The sequence below is a fragment of the Rhinopithecus roxellana genome, chromosome 15 (genome assembly GCF_007565055.1).
Source record: "Rhinopithecus roxellana isolate Shanxi Qingling chromosome 15, ASM756505v1, whole genome shotgun sequence".
In the NCBI taxonomy this organism is placed as follows: domain Eukaryota; kingdom Metazoa; phylum Chordata; class Mammalia; order Primates; family Cercopithecidae; genus Rhinopithecus; species Rhinopithecus roxellana.
In genome coordinates this window covers 9270469-9289676 of record NC_044563.1, presented here as the reverse complement: position 1 = coordinate 9289676, position 19208 = coordinate 9270469, and the positions used below count along the sequence as shown (strand labels likewise).

The 19208-nt window shown below is 59.6% G+C and overlaps 1 protein-coding gene and 1 long non-coding RNA gene across 4 annotated transcripts in view; one reads left to right on the top strand and one right to left on the bottom strand.

Moving 5' to 3' along the window:
• The window catches only part of MYRF (myelin regulatory factor), a 36634-nt gene extending 18865 nt beyond the window's left edge, over positions 1 to 17769 (bottom strand). For all 3 annotated transcript variants that reach the window (XM_030918500.1, XM_010384927.2, XM_030918501.1), the window contains exons 1-4: positions 17623 to 17769; positions 4239 to 4326; positions 3717 to 3980; positions 364 to 425 (exon numbers count right to left, since the gene is read on the bottom strand). In XM_030918500.1, coding sequence (XP_030774360.1) covers positions 364 to 425; positions 3717 to 3980; positions 4239 to 4326; positions 17623 to 17668 — 460 coding nt within the window. In that variant the 5' untranslated portion in view covers positions 17669 to 17769. The remainder of the gene's footprint in view (positions 1 to 363; positions 426 to 3716; positions 3981 to 4238; positions 4327 to 17622) is intronic.
• LOC104679379 lies at positions 12616 to 16377 on the top strand. Its single transcript, XR_750322.2, has 4 exons — positions 12616 to 12790; positions 12916 to 13197; positions 14701 to 14762; positions 15961 to 16377. It is a non-coding gene; the product is annotated as an uncharacterized LOC104679379 (long non-coding RNA).
• Positions 17770 to 19208: the final 1439 nt, after the last annotated feature.

The following is a 19208-nucleotide window of genomic DNA, read 5'->3' as shown; positions in this document are numbered from 1 at the left end:
GGCCGGGGCACCCCTGAGCACCCTCTAAGGTGAGGTGGGCCCGGCCTGGGAAGCCTGCGCCCAGGCTGCACCCACGGCCACGGCCTTCCCCAGCCACCCACTTACCGCTGAAGGGTGCGTCCATGATGGCGCAGGCGGCCAGGCGGGTGGCATCACCGCGGGGATACTTGCTCAGAGGCAGGGCCAGGCTCCCCACCGCCCGTGGGGAAACAATAGCCAAGCGCCAGGGAGTATTTGACCAGCGATAATCTCGGCCCGTTGTGCAGCCGCTGGCCCCCTCCCTCCTCCCCTACCTCCCTGATAAGGCCGCCCCAACCACTTGCCCAAACCCTGGAGCAGGAGGGCGGTGCCCGCTGGACTCACCATTCACCTGCTGGGGGGAGTAGGCCTCGGAGCCCGAGTCTGGGGGAGAGTCCGGTAGTGTGCTGTGAGAGCCAGGGGAAGGGGCCGGGGGGTGAGCAGCTGAGCCCCCGCCTTCCAGCTGGGCAGCTCCTCTGCATGGTAGGGTCCCAGAGCCCCCCAGAAGCTGGGGACACTGAGGTTTCCTCACATCCACCCTTAGGGGCATTTCTCTGCATCACCCACATAGGGGTGCCTGGCAGGGCCTGGGGCTGAATTGTGGGTAGGGGGCTGCCCAGGATCCCCTTAGACCTACAAGGCACTTGGGGGGCAGTTACTAGTGTCCTTGATGATGGCACAGGGACTCAAAGACTCCCGCCCCAGACCGAGGGCCAGGCCTTCTTCTCTCTTCCTGCACCCACTGAAGCCCCACAGCTTCCTGGAAACGCAGGGCCCTAGGGGGCTGGGCCTTGGGGCACTCAGCAGGTCGCGGGGGGCTGCCCCACCAGAGGCAGGTGTGAACTGGGAAGAGAGCCAGCACCACCGGGCCTGGGTTTATTTTTTTCTTGCAGGTTTCACTTTATCAGTGTTCAGGAAAAAGAACAAACTCAACCTAAGAGGTCAACACGTCCTGTGTGAACCCTGAGCTCGCCCAGCAAGTGGGAGTCTGTGGCCATATGGGATCCAGCTCTTTGGCCATCCCTGGTCCCCACATCTGGAGCAACTCCCCATTCCCATGCCCAGGGAACTGCCAGAGGCTATGGCCCTGTTGTGGACACAGCCCCAGGACTGGTTCCAGAGTCCCCCTGCACCCTGTGCCAGCCACCCACCCACCTTCGGGGCCTCGTGTAGAGACCTATACAACTATTCAAGAAGGCAGACTCTGCAGGTTTTGTGTGAATGATACAAAAACATGGATGGGACTCAAACCCATACTCCTTGCCACAGCCTCAGGCGCCCTGCGCTGCCACTCCATCCTGCACTTCCCTGGCAATGCCCGGGACTTCTGTAATGTGTGAAGGGCTTTCACACCCTGCAGTCCCTGCAGTCCCATGCCCCAAGTCCACAGCACCTTGTGTCTCTCTTCTTAAGTTCCTCTGGCATCTGATTATTACTCTACTTGGGGATGTATTGGTGAATACCCAGTTAGGCTTCAGGATCCACTGCAGAGCCGTGTGTCTGTATTTTTTTTTTTTTTTTTTTTTTTGAGAAAGAGTCTCGCTCTGTCGCCCAGGCTGGAGTCCAGTGATGCAATCACTGCTCACTGCAACTTCCACCTCCCGGGTTCAAGCGATCCTTGTGCCTCAGCCTCCCGAGTAGCTGGGATTATAGGCATGCACCATCACACTCGGCTAATTTTTATATTTTTAACACAGACTGTGTTTCGCCATGTTGCCCAGGCCAGTCTCGAACTCCAGGCCTCAAGTGATCTGCCCACCTCAGCCTCCCAAAGTGCTGGAATGCGTGAGCCACCGTGCCCAGCCCTTTTTTTTTTTTTTTTTTTTGAGACGGACTTTCGCTCTTTTTGCCCAGGCTAGAGTGCAATGGTGCCATCTCGGCTCACTGCAACCTCCGCCTCCCAGGTTCAAGCAATTCTCCTGCCTTAGCCTCTGAAGTAGCTGGGATTACAGGCATGCATCACCACACCTGGATCTCATTTTGTATTTTTAGTAGAGGCGGGGTTTCTCCATGTTGAGGCTGGTCTCGAACTCTTGACCTCAGGTGATGCGCCTGCCTCGGCCTCCCAAAGTGCTGGGATTATAGGCATGAGCCACTGTGCTCGGCCTTTTTTTTTTTTTTTTTTTTTTTTGAGACAGGGTCTTACTCTGTCCCCAGCAGTGGCGAGATCACAGCTCACTGTAGCCTCGACCTCACTGGCTCAAACTATTCTCTCACCTCAGTCTCAGGAGTAACTGGGACTACAGGCACATGCCACCACACCCAGATAATTTTTGTAATTTTTGTAGAGATGGGGTTTCATCATGTTGCAGGCTGGTCTTGAACTCCTGGGCTCAAGCAATCTGCCTTCCAAAGTGCTGGGATTACAGGTGTGTGCCACCACGCCCAGCCTCATGTCTCTCTTGTTTATCACCTAGACCCAGGTCTGGCCCTGGGTCCCTCCCTAGAGTGGCCCTGGCCACAGAGTCCCTGTGTGGCTCTGGACAAGCCGCTTTCCCTCTCTGAGCCTCAGTATGCCATTAAAATCCTGACAGGAGCAGCGGTCAGGGCTCCTTGTGGGGTCTCCCAGGAGCTGGATACCCGGGAAGGCTGATGAGTTCACACAACCATAGGCACGTGATACAGCAGTGGGTACCAGCAGGCGCTCACCAAATGTTAGTTCTTCTCCCTCTGCCCCCTACAGCCTCACCGTCTCAAGCAAACAGTTTGCCTTCTGCAGCAAAGGTTCACCCCTGGCACCCCAAGCCTGGCCTCCACTCCCTTCCCCACAGAAGCCAAGGAGCTCAGGAAGCACGGCCGGCCATGTGTCCATGGCCACCATGCACCCAGGGCTTCCTCTGTGCCCTTGCTTGCTTCCCACGATGATCTTGAGGGGTAAGCATTTGAGGGCTCACTTTGCAGAAGAAACTGAGGCCATGGGTTAGTGAAGCAGATGGCTGGTAGTGGGAAAGCTGAAGTTGGAGCCAGGCTGTCTTAACACAGTGTTCATGCACCTAGTGTTTTCATGCTTTTCTACCCAGAGACAGGGGCGCCCATGTTTGCCCTGAGCTCCCCTGCAGACCCACGCTCCCAGCCTCCCACTGTGAACATGTGCCCCGGGGGCTGCCCTGGCGTCTGGCTGGGCAGGTGGCTGCCTGGAACCTTTGGTCAAAGCCAGTCCCAAGGTTCAGCCCTGGGTCAGACCCCTGGTGTGGACTCCTCAGAAAGATGGGGGGAAGGGCCTGGGTTCTGGGCTCCATGAGGCTTGCTTTGGTAGGGGGAACTAAGGTGCCACATCTGAGCCATGGTCCAACTCCTGTGGCCATAGTACACGTCAGCTGGATGCATGAGTGAGTGAGTGGGCCCAGCATGTGTGCGCGGGTATGCAGGTGTTCCCATGAAGGTAAACAGTCACAGCCTCCAGTCCCGCCACCTCCTGTCCACTCTCCACACAGCACCGAGATTTTTCTAGCACTTACGTCAGCCCTCATCACTCCCCTGCTTAGAAGTTTCGTGGCTGCCCACTGCCTCAGAACAAAGCCCAGAAGTCCCCCCTCGGCCTGGACCCAACCTCCCTTCCCTCACCTGCCCACACACAGCCGGTCACCCAACCCATCCCATGCCAGGCCAGTGTCCAGGACCTCCCAGGCCATGGCCACAGCCCTGCTCCCTGCCTGCACCTATGCCTCTGTATCCCCCTACTCCCTGCCCTCACTCACCCTGGGGCATAGGGAGCCTTGGGCTCGGCCTTGATGGGGGGCCCGGTGCCCCCGGGGAAGGGCTTGGGGGCAGCGCCCATGCCGTTGTTGTTGTTGCAGTTCAGCGGGGGGCCGTAGCTCGGGGGTGGGAGGGGACCATGGCGTCCCGGGGAGGGTCCACCCCCAGGGGGGCTCAGGTGGTGAACCCCGCTGGAGCCGGGCATCGCAGGCTGCCCGTGAGAGTAGGAGGCCGAGCTGGCTGGAGCAGAGATGTCAGGGAAGCAGCTGCAGGGAAGGGGAGCAGCTCAGCTCCAGCCAGGACCCCGGCCCCAGCAGGGAAGTAGCCGCCCCCTCCCCGCAGGGAACTCTGGAGATTTCGGAGGAGTCAGTGGCTGGGAAAGGACGAGGAGCAGCTTTCAGAGGTGGGACCACAGGTGGGACCACGGGAGACCCCAGGTCCGGCCCTCAGACCTCCCTGGTGACAGAAGAGAGACAAAGGGCTGGGGGCTGGGCAGGTGCAGGGCAGGCAAGGGGGCCACTTACAGGTCGGAGGCATCCTCCTTGCTGATGTACTCCTCCAGGATGCTGGTGTCTATGTTGGAGGGCTCCAGGGCACCGTTGATGTCGTGGCCTGCAGGGCAGGAGAGGTGGGCTAGGGAAGGGGCCCAGCTCCCTGCAGACCCTGGGCATCCAGGACCAGCCCTCCATCCCTGCCCAGGCTGGCCATCCAAAACAGATGCCCCTGCTCCTTTCCACCCAAGTATCCATGTGGGGGCCAGCTCTCACCTCCACTGCCTGGCACCCTCCAGGAAGCGCTGATAATGACTCCCGCCCCAGCACAAGGCCCCCTTGAGTCTCAGAGGAGAGGGGCCCAGGGCATGGATCTGGGTACAGAGAGGCCGATCCTGCCACGCCCCTTTCTAGCTGTGTGACAGGGAGCAAGTCCTTTCCGCTCATCTGTCAAATGGGGTCACTGTCCCTCTGTCTTATGGGGTGCTGTGAGGCACAAATGAGGTGCTTACTGAGTTGAGAGCCCCATGGGTGCCCACTGCCCTCGATGGGATGGCTCGGACCCAACAGGCACTGTCCTGCCCTGTCCTCCAGGGGTCAGTTCCAGATGGCCTAGCTCCAGGCACGCAGGAGCACAAGGCCTGACTGAGTGGGACCGTATATCCTGGGGGCCCACAGGGCTGTGGGAGCCTCCTGCACCCAGGTCCTGGCTGCAGCGGGGAGTGGGGATCAGAATCAGGAGAGCTCCCTGCACCCATGGGCTGGGGAACTTAGCCCCCTTTTTCCAGAGAAGGCAGAAGCCTAGAGAGGGAAGGGCTTGCCCCGGTCTCCCAGCAGGGAATGATGGCCGCCAGAGCTCCACTCCTCTGCCTGCTGCCCTCTCCTGGGCCCTCTGTGCTGGCCCCGGCCCCACCAAGGGGAGGGGCCCCTAGAGGAAAGGCAGCCAGGGCTCTTGGGCATCATGAGGGAGGACGGGGGAGGTGCTGGCCTTTCCCCTCCCAGGGTCACCTTGTGGGGGGAGCCAGAGGGCGGGGTGATAAGGGGGCTGACGTGGGAGATGCGTCAACCCCGATAATGGAGGACAGCCCCACCCACACAGTTGACCCGGGCTGGCCAGCCCCACTGAGGCAGGAGGGCCCCTCCCACAGGCCTCTGAAGCCTGAGTCTGGGGTCTGCCCTCTTCTGTTGAGCTCAGACAGGTCCAGGAACAAATCCTGGCTCAGCCACTCCCTGCTGAGTGACCTTGGGCAGTTGACACGCACTCTCTGAGCCTCAGTCTCCTCATTCGTGCAATGGGGACACGCACAGCTAGGGCTTCATGGGGCTGTTTTGAGTATGAAACGAGATGAGGTGTGTGAAGTGCTGGCCACTTAGTGGGTGCTCAGCGGTCAGAATAGCCGTCCTCACTTCCCAGCCCCAGAGCCCTGGGGTCCCTGGGAGCCCCCCGCCCAGGCCCCTCCCTGGCCCCAGCCGGCATTTCAAGAATGCTGAGCCCCGCTTAGGTGATTAATGAGCGGCTAAGCCCTCCTAGGAGTCACGCGCTGCCTGCGACAGGCCAGGGCCCTCCTGCTGACCCCCACCCCCAGCTCGCCCAGCTAGGAACAAGGGACACCCACCACACACCACCAATGGCCGTCCAGGGCGGTGTGGCCTGGGGCAAGAGCAGCTTCTCCAGCTGGGCGTGGCCACTCTGCATGCCTGGGTTCCAGGACCCTGCCTCCACTCAGGCCCCACCCAGCCGTAACCACGGGTCCCATTTATTGAGTGCCTACTGTGTGCCAGACACTTTGTGAGTCAAATACATTAATAATCACAGGAGTTTCTTTTCTTTACCTTTTAGTTTTTCTTGAGACGGAGTCTCGCTCAGTCTCCCAGGCTGGAGTGCAGTGGTGCAATCTCGGTTCACTGCAACCTCCGCCTCCCAGGTTCCAGCAATTCTCCCACCTCAGCCTCCTGAGTAGCTGGGATTACAGGCGCCCGCCACCACACATGGCTAATTTTTTGTATTTTTAGCAGAGATGGGGTTTCACCATGTTGGCCAAGCTGGTCTGGAACTCCTGACCTCAGGTGATCTGCCCGCCTCAGCCTCCCAAAATGCTGGGATTACAGGCATGAGCCACCGTCCCCAGCCTAATCACAGGAGTTTCTTATGCGCAAGGCATCCTGCAGGCTCTTCACTTGCAGCGTGTTACTCAATCCTCCCAGCCCAGAATGGTGACCATGACAGAGACAGTGACTTGATAGTGACAGAGACAGTGACTTGACAGTGGCTCACAGTGAGTATCTCCCAGTGCTTCTCAACTCATCATGGTGATGATGACAAAGACAGTGGCAGTGACAGTGACTGCAGCTCACACTGACTGCCTACCAGGCCCGGCACGATTCTAAGTGCTTTATGCATTTTCCCTCTCTAAACAGTGGGAATGTTCAAATAGGTACATGATCACCATCCCCACGGTTCAGAGAGGTCAAATCTCTTACCCAAGGCAACACAGCAAGGAGGATTCCAGCCAGGTGCAGGGGCCTGACTCTAAGGGGGAGGGTGTGGCTAGCGGTTGCTGTGCCTTCCCCACCCCACCTGGAGCATCACCCCCACCCTGGCCGCTGAAGCTGCAAGTTTTTGAGCCTGAACTTGGAATCTACAGTGAATGATGGGCTGATGCAGCCATAGTGTTGCTATTTATAACAGACCCAGCCCCCTCCTCTCCTGGCCAGGAGCACTCCTAATCGCCCCTAATCCTCCTGCCCACCTCCCTCGGGATAGGGGGCCTCAGGCAGAGGCATCCTGGGAGACCCTAACGAGAACCAGATGTGCTTTGGGGGAGGAGGGACCCTCCCGTGCCAGGGTCCGGGCGGACGGAGGACGGAGGAAGGAGGTGGGAGGAGGGAACTGATGGGGCAGCGTTGGGGGGAGGCCAGTGGGTGGGGAAGAAGTTTGAGGGTTGGGGGCTCGGAGGGCCTCCTGAGGAACGCTGACCCCACACCTTCTCCTGGAAGCCCTGGAGGCCACATCGTCTCTTCCCCACGCCGCTCGGCCCCCAGGCCGCCCGTGAACCACACTGGAGATTTCTAACAGACATTCCGGGTGGACAAGACGAGGGTGGGGACTTGCCAAAGCCCAGGGATTGCTGAGGCTGGGATACAGCCCCCAAGAACCCAGGATGGGGGCAGGGTCCCATGGGCACCCTCTTGGGAGTGCCTCTCCCCACCGCTCCCAAAAGAGCCCCAGAACATGACTGGAGCCCAACCAGGGGTACCTGCCAGGCAGAATGTGGAACATGGGCCACATGGCTCACTCTGATCCTCAAGACCTCTCTGAGAGAAGGGAAGCCGGGCCTGCCAGACACCGCCCAGGGCCCAATAACCTGAAAACAGCACCATGAGCTCACAAACCAGCATCTCTGTCCTTCACTTCTCAAACCCTTCAACAGCTTCCCACTGCTTGGGAGAAATCTGGAGCCCTCTGGCAGTCCAAGGCCTGACACGGTCCCCTGCCTGCCCCCGACCGCCTTTTCTCCTTCCCCAGGTCCCCTCCCTCCCCTCCTCTCCGTGGTGGGCCCCTGCCTCCTTTCCATCCTCCATCCCACATCAAGGCCTTCACACGTGCCGTTCCATGCTGTTCCTATTCAGGCTTTAGGTTTTGTCTTAAATGTAAATTCCCCCAAGAGGCCATCTCTGACTCACCCATTCTCTTTAGCAAGGGATGGGCAGAGGCATTGTAATTCCTCATCAGCTCTTTACCCTCCCGCCTACACACAACCCGTTGGGCAGGATGGGTGTCTGTCCACCACCCACCCACCACCCACAGCTCACTCGCCCAGTGGCTGCTCTGTGCCCAGCCCTGTGCTATGCACTTTACATGGCTCATATTGAATTCTCATCCCAACCCTACAAGGTAGGTGATTTTCTTTTTCTTCATTTTACAGATGAGGAAACTGAGGCTCAGAAAGGATAGGCATGTGCCCATAGCTTACAGTGGCAGGTGCTGGGCTCTGAGCGCTGCCCTGTTCTGTCTCTCTGGGATATAGTATGCCAGCACACAACAGGCACCTAGGAAATGTTCACGGAGTGGATGAGCCAAGTGGCCAGTGAGGGACCTCGGCCAGGCCATGCTGTGGTCAGGGCTGGGGCTACCCGGGGCCCCTCCAGGTCCTGACCCTGCCCTGCTGAGCTATGCGCCTCAACTGCTCCTCATTAATTAGGCCCTTTATTACCTGCCTGGAACAGGAGCCAGACACTGCCCCTTCCCAGGCAGGCTGTGATCCAGACTATGGGAAGGCACCCCCTCCTCTCCCCTCTCTTCTTCTCTCCTCTTCTCCTTAAGGCCACCCAGCTGGCCAGGAAAGGAATGGAGGGCACCCAAGCCAGGTGCAGGATGAGAGCAGGCAGGGGCCCAGGTGGTCCCTCCACCCAGGACCCCTCCCTTCCGCCCCTCCTTGTGCTCATGTGCCCCCCCGCCCCCCACCAGCTGTGGCCGCTGGCTGAGTCTCGGCCATTGTCCCAGGGAACGGGGGAGGGTGGGGGCACGGCACAGTGGGAGGCTTGTGCCCTGCCCACCCCCTCCCCTGCCCCGTCAATGGGGCACTTGTCAATTCATGCCCCAAACATGGCGGAAATCCCGTCAGCCACGTGGCTGTGGGTAGGGTGGGCCGGGTCCCGAGGATGCTGGCCAGGCCTGGTCGATCTGAACCTGGGGTGCAGGGGGCACCAGGGCCCAGGCGTATTCCTAAAGACCCCAGTTGCTCTGAGTGTCCACTCGGGGCATCTGAACCTGAGGGGTGCCCTAGCTTCAGGCAGCAGCTGAGGGCCAGGGTGGTAGCGGTCAGGGGACAGCCCATCTGGGCATAACTGCGATGCCCAGAGAGATCCCCAGAGTCAAAGAGGCCTAGTTTCGAATGTGGACTCCCCACTTCATGGCTGTGACCCTCAGCAAGTGACCTGAGACCTGGCTTCCTTCTCCATCAGATGGAGCACGAATCCCTGCCATGGAGTGAGCCTTAAACGAGGTGACCCTCAGGAGGCCATTCCGCAGTCAGGGTGAACCGCCCTCTTTCCATCTCTTTTGGGACTCCCATCTCCTTTCCTGCCCTCACGCCTCCACCCAGGCTGTCCCCTCTCTCCCACGCCCCTCCACCTTGCTGCACACCTGCTCCGGAGCCTCCGAGGGGCCTCCGTGCCTTCTCCTAAGTCCCTCTGAGGCATGGCCAGCACTCTGCTGCTATTCTTACGCACGCACAGCACAATCCAGCCTGTCGGCCTCGGCCCCAGTCATCCCTTCCAGTGGGTCAGCCTTCTGCAACTGCCTCCCTGCCTGCCCAGGCAGCCCCTCCCGTCCTCCCAATCACAGAAAGCCCCTAGTGTTGTGGCTCATCTCCCAACCAGTTTACATGGGGGCAAGGCACAGTAGGCCTCACCTCCTTTGGTTTGGACTTTCTCTTTTTATTAATATGATCTATAGCCAGGCATGGTGGCTCACACCTGCAATCCCAGCACTTGGGAGGCCAAGGTGGGCAGATCACGAGGTCAGGGGTTTGAGACCAGCTTGATCAACATGGTGAAACCCCGTCTCTACTAAAAATACAAAAATTAGACAGGCGTGGTGGTGCATGCCTGTAATCCCAGCTACTCAGGAGGCTGAGGCAGGAGAATCACTTGAACCCGGGAGGCAGAGGTTGCAGTGAGCCGAGATCGTGCCACTGCACTCCAGCCTGGGTGACACAGCGAGACTCTGTCTCAAAAAAAAGAAAAAAAAAGATCTATAACTGCTAGCTGCCCTGCTTTAGCCTTCAAATTGTCACCACAGCCTTCTTAGTCAAAATGCCTTCAGGTCAAATGTTCGCTTGTGCAAGCAACCCTTTGATTCTCCAAATCAAATCCTCAGTGAGCTTGGGCCCAGGAGCCACACCTCACAAAGATGGGGCTCTTGAGCCATTTTTCTATCAGGTTCTTCAATCTGAGTCACAGTAGTCTTTGTTCTCTCCCAACTTCTTACCAAAAATGCAGAAGAGCCCCCACAGGCTGCCTGCAGAGACCCCTCTCTTTTTTCACTTTTTTTTTTTTTTTTTTTTTTTTTTTGAGACAAAGTTTCACTCTATTGCCCAGGCTGGAGTGCAGTGGCGCGATCTTGGCACACTGCAACCTCCGCCTCCCGAGTTCAAGTGATTCTCCCACCTCAGCCTTGCAAGGAGCTGGGATTACAGGTGCGTGCCACCATGCCTGGCTAATTGTTGCATTTTTTGTAGAGACGGGATTTCATTATGTTGGCCAGGCTGGTCTCGAACTCCTGACAGGTGTTCGAGATCCACCCGCCTCAGTCTCCCAAAGTGCTGGGATTACAGGCATGAGCCACCGGCCCAGCCGGAGAACCTTCTCTTCTAGGAGACCCAGAATCTTTTTTTTTTTTTTTTTTGAGACAGAGTCTCATCTCCAGGCTGGAGTGCAGTGGCTCAGTCTCGGCTCACTGCAAGCTCTGCCTCCCGGGTTCACGCCATTCTCCTGCCTCAGCCTCCTGAGTAGCTGGGACTGCAGGCGCTCACCACCACGCCCGGCTAATTTTTTGTATTTTTAGTAGAGACGGGGTTTCACCATGCTAGCCAGGATGGTCTCAATCTTCTGACCTTGTGATCCACCCACCTCGGCCTCCCAAAGTACTGGGACTATAGGCGTGAGCCACCGCACCCAGCCCGAGACCCAGAAATCTTTAGCCACCCTTGGGCTATGGCTACATCCACTCCAAGTCCCCACGAAGCTGCCACCCTGTCCTCAGGTCAACACAAGGCTGAACTCACAGCCCCAACATGCTCCAAAGCCAGGTCCAACAGCACCAAGGCCAGCGGCTAGGACCTGTTCCTACTCTCTCCCACAGGGACCAGAGGAGGCAGGCCACCAGGTGCCAGGTAGAGACCCTGCAGCTTGGGGTGGACACAAGTCTCCACCAGGGTCACCTGTGCCCATCTGTGCCTACGCACCGGTATGGCCCCAGGCAGGCACACTGCAACACACACACGTGTACATAAGAGGATACCCTGCAGTCAGGTATCCACTGACATGCACATGATCACGTACCACATGCCCCCTACTCACGCATACACAGTACTGACACACACAGCGGCATGCCCCACTCACATACCCACACGCATGCACACACCCACGTTCATCTGTGTGCCTTCATTCATTTGACAGTTATTTACTGAGCACCTGTTGTGTGTCAGGCAAGCATAGTGCCCAGCTTTGGAGCTACAGCAGTGAGCAAAAGGGACAAAAGCCTTGCCCACATGGAGCTGACATTCTAGGGAGCAGAGTCAGACGACGAGAGCAGTAAAATGTCTACCATTCTAGAAGGTTCCAGATGGTAGGGACAGCCGGTGCAAAAGCCCTGAGGTACGAGCATGCCTGTGCATGTTCGCACCTCATCAGACTTCACAGGCGTGTATGCCAGGACACGCATGTACACAAGTGCTCACTGACCCAACGGCAGGCCCAGGCCCACAGGCACAGCATCCCATGTGTGGGTTAGGTTAGTAGCCACCCAGGAAGAGCTCCCGCCTCCTCTTCTTCCCTCCAAGCCCCCTCCCGACCTGCTGTCAGACCCTCCCTAAGCAGCTCCGGCTGAAGCTAGGCCCCACTCAGTGAACTCAGTGTCACAGGTGCAACTCCACTCCCTAAAGGCAGCCCCCTGCCTCCAAGCTAGCAGGGCAGGGGATGGGGATCCCCTTCCCCCAGCCATGGAGGGAGAAGAGAGGGGAAGTGAGGGAGGCCCGAGGGAGACAGGATCCTCAAACTCCACAAAGGAGAGACAGATGCTGTGGGTGTGCCCTCCGGGGGCTGCAGGGACCCGGGTCAGCTGGAGGGAGAACTTCCCTCACTGATGTGACCTGGGGCACAGGGAGGACAGAATGCCCGGGAACCCCTCCATAATCTAGGCCGGCAGGGGGCTCCGGACCCAACCGTACTCCCCACCCAGGGGCTTTGCCCCTCCCCCTGCACTCCAGGCCCTGGCACTCATGGGGTCTAACTGCTCACGTCGTGCAACCTTGCCCATGTGAGTGAGGGCTCTGAGGTCTAGAGAGGTCAAGGAGGCTGCAGGGACGTCATCTGGTGTGGCCACCCATGCTGGAGCCACTCCTCAGCATGTCAGGAGGAGAGGCCCCTTCCCTGCCCACCTCAGGCTGGTACCCAGCTGGGACCCAGGCTCCAGTCCCAGCTCTGCTGTGGCCACCTTAAGGGAGCCTGATACATCATCGCCTTCCTCTCCTGCCTCATAGCACGCCTCAGAAATGGGAGGACATCACCCACCCTTCCACTGCACCCCAGGACTCCAGGAAGACAACATGCAAAGAGCCTGGGTGCGGCAGACGAAGCCACAATATAGTCAAGCCCCTCCCCCTTGCTGGCAGCAAGAACAGGACCCAAATCTCAGAGGGGGAGGTGGGGTGGGCCTACTGGATGTGCCAGGGACCAGGACCAGGTCACGCTGGGCCAAAGCTGTCATGGTGCAGGCCCTGTGCACAGAACCACAGAACATGCTCAACAAGCCGCCTAAGCTTAGGGGCACTGACCTATCCTGGGGACCGGTAATCTTCAAGGTAGGATGTAGAACACCAGCCATGGGCCAATGGAGTGCTCACCAGGCCAGGCACTATCTTACCTAATCACCCCAGAAACCCTGGGATGGAGGCCCTGCCATTACAACTGCATTCCCATTTTACAGATGAGAAAGCGGAGGCACAGCGGTGCCCTGATACAGCCAAGAGAAGGACTGTGAGTAAGCAGCAGAGCTACGAACAGACCCCAGCTGCCCCCGCTGGCAAATGCACAGAACCATTACATCATCCCACCCCGAGACCCAACCAAGAGGTACCCACACCCTGTGGCAGCAGGGGCTGAAGGCCTGGAAATAGGAGAGGAGGCCCCCACATACTCCAGTATCCAAGGCAATGAGAGAAACTGAGGCCCAGGAATGTGCTAGGTCCGTGAGGAGGAAGGTGGGAAGGTAAGGCAGGCTGCCTGGGCAGGGCGGGGCCACCCGGTTAATGATTCAGTTAATGATTTCTGCTCCCCGCTCCTTATCAGGGAGGGCAAAGTCCAAGGGTGACAGCCAATCAGCAGCCCCGCTGGGCTGTTACCCAGCAGCCTCTGCTGCCAGGGCCCGCCAGTCTGTAACCCCTTGGGAGTTTGTAAGTGGGGAGCCAGGCCCCAAGGGAAAAGGCCTTTCTGCCCTCAAATGCCCTCCTTGGCTCTACCTAAGACCCCAAGGAGCACTCCGTCCAGCTTTCCAGTCTCAGGAGAGTCCCTGAAGCCAAAGGGTTGGTAACTGCCTGCTTCTTACACCTGCACTGACCCCAAGCCCTCCAGAGAGGTGCTTTCTGGGGTGCGTCCCCCACCGCCACCGCCTCTGTTCACATACCCATTGTTGCCTCCATTGACCCTGAGAACGCTTCCTGCCCACTCCCCACCCCTGCCCTGCACTGGGTGCTGGGGACACAGGGATGAGTCAGACCCCCCACTACCATTTCCTCCCCTGCCAGGCTCAGGGCCTGGGGCGGGTCTGGCAATCAGCTCCATGCACTGGGGCTAGGACCAGAGTCCTCAGCGGGGCTCTGGATGGACCCAGGAGGCAGGTCCTCTCCCTGGGAGTCAGGGGTCAGGAAACCCTGTGCCTGGCCACCCCTCCCATCTACTTACTCCCTGGGTACACCAGGGACAGACAGAGACAGACAGGCTGACACGGGCCACAGTGCCACCTCTATCACACAGCCCAGCTCAGCCCCGGATTCCTGTCCAGGTGGGGATCCTCTCTTCCAAATCGTCAGGTAGTCTCTACCTGGGACCTCTTCCTGCCCTCCAGAGGCAGAGATGTTGGTACCTGACAGGTAGGTCCCCACACCAAGGTACTGGTGGCAGGGTAGGGAGCTGGGGGCTAGGTGTCCATTCTGGCTAACTCTGGCCAACTCCCTTCTCTCTGAGCCTCAGCCAGCGCCATTCCCCTCCCCTCACCCATCCCACAGCTGGGAAGGGTGGCTTTTGAACCAGTATCCTGGTGCTCCAGGGGCTGTGGGGAGCCCAGGCCCCCTTATCCACTGTATCTGCCCTATCAGAAGACTATGAGTTTGTTTGATGGTTAAAAAATCACATTGGAAGCCCCTGCTCTGGTCCAACCCACTTACTTACCCTGGGAGGGGAATGAGGCCAGAGAAGGAAGTCACTAGTCCAGGCCACCCATCAGCTTCAGAAGGGGCGAAATCCCAGGCCTCCCTCCTCTAGCCTTAGTAAGGCTCCAGAGGCCAGGCAGAGGCCCCACTAAACTCCAAGTGGTCTCTCCAGCACCTGCTGGAAGGCGACTTCCCTCCATCCTCCAAGGCTCCCTGCACACCCACCTGCTTTCTGGGGGGCACTGGGCTGCTCACTCCAGCCTCATGTGCCCCTACAATCTGGGGCCAGCAGCCACCCCTTCCAGGGTCGGCCATTCATACTCTAACATGTCCCTCCTCCCCAGGGCTGGGTGGTGAGCTTCTTCAGAGCTGAGGTTCTTCTCTGCCACCCCCTCCTGTCTTGCAGGTGAGGAAAAAGGGCCTAGAGAGGGCAAGAGCTCTTTGGGGGCTCCCTGCCAGGCACAGACGGTCACCCTGCTCTCAGTGGTGCAGTCTGCACCAGAACTCTGAGGTCCTGGCCAGATTCTCAGACGCTGCCCTGTCCCGTGCCTGCCCTGGCTCTGGGGTCCAAGGCCCCCTTCCACTGTGGCCCGGTTACCTGCTGGGAGCCAGTGCATCCTGCCCGGCGGGTCCCCTCTCTGCAGGCCCCGTGCCCGCCTATCTGGGCTGCCCTGCCTCTCTCTAGAGGATTAGCCGGGCGGTCACGGGGGCCCGGCTGTACCAGCCTCGAGGGGGCCGCCCTGTCCCGGCCTCCCACCCGAGGTCCAAAGCGCCTTAGCCCCCAGCCCACCACCGGCACAGGGCAGGACCCAGCACCTATGCTTGGTGTGCCCAGGGAGGGGCACCACATCAGGTGAGGGGCGCGCTGTGCTGCAGACCCTTCGGTAAAACCCTTTCCCAGTCTCCCAGCCCAGAGCCGGGAGCACAGGGTCCGCTATCAACTGTCCAGAGGGATGACCAAGGCCAAGTGGGGACCAGAATGAGAGCTCAGGTGTCCCCAGCCCCAGTCCCGAGTGTGAGAGCACTCAAGAGTGACGCAGCCACGGCTCAAAAGCACAACTTCCCGCTCCCTCGCACTTTACACTCACACTCACAAGCACACCAGGCCCTGCCGCTCCCAGGCCCCCTCTCACACCTACAGTGGGTCCTCCACATGGGCCTTCCCCTCCCAAGTGGCCCAGAGACCCTAGCCCTCAGGGCCCACCCACGCCTTCCCCCATCGCAGAGGCTGGGAGCTGTTTCCAGCCCAGCCCTCCTAGGCGGGCAGCCTCACACCCCTCCCCTGCTCCCCACAGACATTCTTGAGTCTCCTCTTATCTCTCTGGAGGGAGCAGCGCAGCCTCCCCCCGCCAGGCTGCCAGGCCGCTGCATGGCTAAGCCGTGGCGTCAGCCCCCACCCCCCAACCCATGGTCAGGAGAGAGCCAGGGAGTCCAGGCCAGCCAGGCCCACCCCTCTGCTCTCTGTCCGGGTCCAGGGTCCTGGGGAAGGCAGTGTGGAAGTCAAGGGAGCCTGGCCTACAGGTCCTCTGTGTACCCAGCAGGCCTAAGGCACCCCAAACAGTAACCCAAGCAGGCACGAATGTCTGGTCCCCTCTTCCCTGAAGGCCTCAAACCACGTCAGGCCCCTTGAGAGCTCCTATGGATCAACAGTGTCTGGGGAGAGCCAGAGCCCCGGGACAGATGGGGGGCTGCGTAAGACCCTCAGATGGCCCAGCTGGCACAGAGTCAACCGTTCAATCTAGTCCAAGCCTGAATTCTTGGGGTCTGGGTCTGTGGGGTGTTCAGAATCCTGAAGTGGGATGACTGAGGCTTGGGGGTGCTCCTGCCTGGGCTGCTCAGCCAGTAGGCGTGAGTAAGGGTTCCCGCCTCCCAAGTCACAGAGGGAGAGAAACTGAGGCACTGGAAGACCTGCTTCTCTCTTCCACAGGACTCCACAGGAATCTGGGGCTTGAAACTTGGGCCCTGGTTCCCTGCCCTGTAGCCCTGATAGGTTCACACATGAAGGGAATGTTCTCAGTGCACCAAGGAGCAGGATGTGGCCTTAGGGACTAGGGGGAGCTCGGGGCAGGGGCTGGGCTCGCTACATTGGTAAGCAGGGGCACAAAAGGGGGCCAGAGGGTCTGGCTAGATGTTCCAGGGAGGTTCTGAGAAGTCCAGTGAACTGGGAGGCGTCAGCTTGCACTTCCCCTCCCCCTCCCACGGCTGTCCCATCCCTCCAGAACCCACCACCAGGAGGAGTGGCGGCCCTGCAGGAGGGGCAGGGGCTGTCCAGGAAAAGACAGGGAGTTGGTTAGATGTAGGTGCAGACCTCCAAAACCAATGTAGGGGTGGGGGCAGAAGAAGATATTATGGAGTGTATGTCAATTCCACCCCAGAGGGCTCCTTTCAGGGTCAAGGGGGGGTGAGGTCACTCTTTGAGGGGGTGAGGTCAGAGAGGCACAGCTCCAGGGTTGGGGGGACAGAGTGCTGAGGAGCCTCAGAGGGCTGGTGGGATGAAGTTCACAGCACCAGAAGGGTCTCGGAGAGCAGGGGTAACTGGTGGCAGGGACGTCAGCTTCAAGAAGGTTCCAGCCCTAGGAGAGCATGCTAGGGAGGGGGGTCCCAGCCTCAAACAGCAGAGGAGTCACTAGAGGCAGCACTGTGGAAAGCAGGTGGCAGTCTCCAAGGGGTCCCAGTCTCTAAAGCGGTCCTACCCTCATGGAAGCACAGTGGGGAGGTCCCAGCTCCTCCTAGAAGTCAAGGGTGATGGCGCCAACCTGAAGGGCACACAGGGGGTCTTGGTCTCTAGGCGGGGGTCACAGATTCTGGGAAGCAGGCTGGGGTCCAGCCTCAAGAGGTATGGAAGGTCCTAGAAGGCACGCTGGGGGTCTGGGCCTTGAAGGGGGTTCTAGCCCGCTTAGGGTTCTGGGGAAGAACAGTGGAGGGTCCCCAGACTCGGGAAGTTTGCTGGGGGCGGGAGTGTCACAATTTAGGGAAAGTTCCGGGTCCCGGAAGGCTCAAAGGAGGTCCGGACCTGGAAGGGGATACAGTCCCAAGGAAGCTGCGAGTTGAAGAGCGGGGAGGGGGAGCCCAACTTCAGCGGCGGTGGGTGGTAACCGCCAGGGGACTTTCAGCCCCGGCAGCCTGTCTTGGCGGGCTGGTGCCAGCCTGAAGGAGGGTCCCAGCCAGAGGAGGCGGAAGCATAGCGGGGGGCCCCAGCCCCCGGGGAGATCAGCCGGGGGTTCCCATTGCCAGAGGGTCGCCGCCGCCAGCCAGCGGTCTCTCACCTTCGAAGAAGCGCTGCAGCGCCTCCGTCTCGTCCACCACCTCCATGTCCCGCCTGCCCGGCGCGCACTCCAGCCGCGGCCCCGCTACAGCCCGGCCCGGGGGCGCGGCATCGCCGGCGCGGCCCGCGCGACAGTCCCGGCTAGGCTCCGGCTGCGGTCCCGCCCGGTCCGCAGCCGCGCTCGCCCCCCGCGCGGCCCTGGCCCGGCCCCTGCCCGCCCCACGCGCCCCGCCCGCCGCGCCCAGCGCCCCCTGCCGGCCCGCGCCGCGCCCAGCCCGGTCGCGGGCACCACGCTCCCGACTCCTGCAGGCGGCGCTCAGCGCTGGGCCGTCCCAGGCTTGCGGGGCCTGGGGCCGTCCCAGCGGGGGACCGTCCCCGGTCGGGGGGCGCGGGGCCGTCCCAGGCTTGCGGGTCTAGGGGCCTTCCCGGATCCGGGTGGCGCGGGGCAGTCCCAGGTTTGCGGGGCGCAAGGCCGTCTCGGGTCGGGGGAGCGGGGTCATCCCAGGTTTGCAGGGCGTTGGGCCTTCCCAGGTCGGGATGGGGCGAAGGGCCACCTGGCTTCTGTGGGGTCGGGACTGGAAGGGTGTGCCCTTGCCGTCCTCGCCTTCGTCTTGCACAGGACAAGATGTCACGATTCCGAATCCAAACCTCAGAGACAGCCCCCATCCCTCTCATTAGCCACCCACCCAGCTCAGCAACAATAACAACCTGCATTTAGGGAACGTGTGTTATATGCCAGGCCACACAGGCGTTATCTCATGTAGTCCTCACAGGCACCCTATCAAGGAGACGTTGTTGTTACCTGCATTTTACAGATGGGGAAACTGAGGCTCAATGCATTAAGGACTGCCAGGAAGTCCTGTCCTGTGACTGTGATGACGAAAATGTTCCCTGTGTTGTCCAGTATGGTAGTCACTGGCCACAAGTGAGTACTGGAAATGTGCCTATTGAGACTGAAGAACTGATTGTTTCATTTTGTTTAATTGTAATTAAACAGTTACGTGTGGCTGTGGTATTGGACAATGCAGGTCTAAAAGTTTCTTTTTCTTTGAGATGGAGTTCTGCTCTGTCGCCCAGGCTGGAGTGCAATGGCTCGATCTCAGCTCACTGCAACCTCCGCCTCCTGGGTTCAAGTGATTCTCCTGCCTCAGCCTCCTGAGTATCTGGGATTACAGGCACCTGCCACCATGCCTGGCTAATTTTTGTATTTTTAGTAGAGACGGGGTTTCCTCATGTTGGCCAGGCTGGTCTTGAACTCCTGACCTCAGGTGATCCGCCCACCTTGGCCTTCCAAAGTGCTGGGATTACAGGCGTGAGCCACGGCTCCCGGCCCTGGCCAAGAGTTTCAAGGTCATTAAAGTTCAGCGTCAAATCCTGGCTGCCCTGGGAATCCAAGCTCTCCTTTACTATGGCCCTGTCTGGTATAATGAAACCTGGAGGTTCTAACTCGATATAAGTCCAGGATAAAGCCATTGTCCTTGTGCCCCTGCCTTCACCCTTATGACTGACTGCCTCCGCATCTCTGTCCCGCCCAACTTGCACAGCCTCTTGTCTCAATGATTTCCCCTTCAGTCCTCCCAAATCACC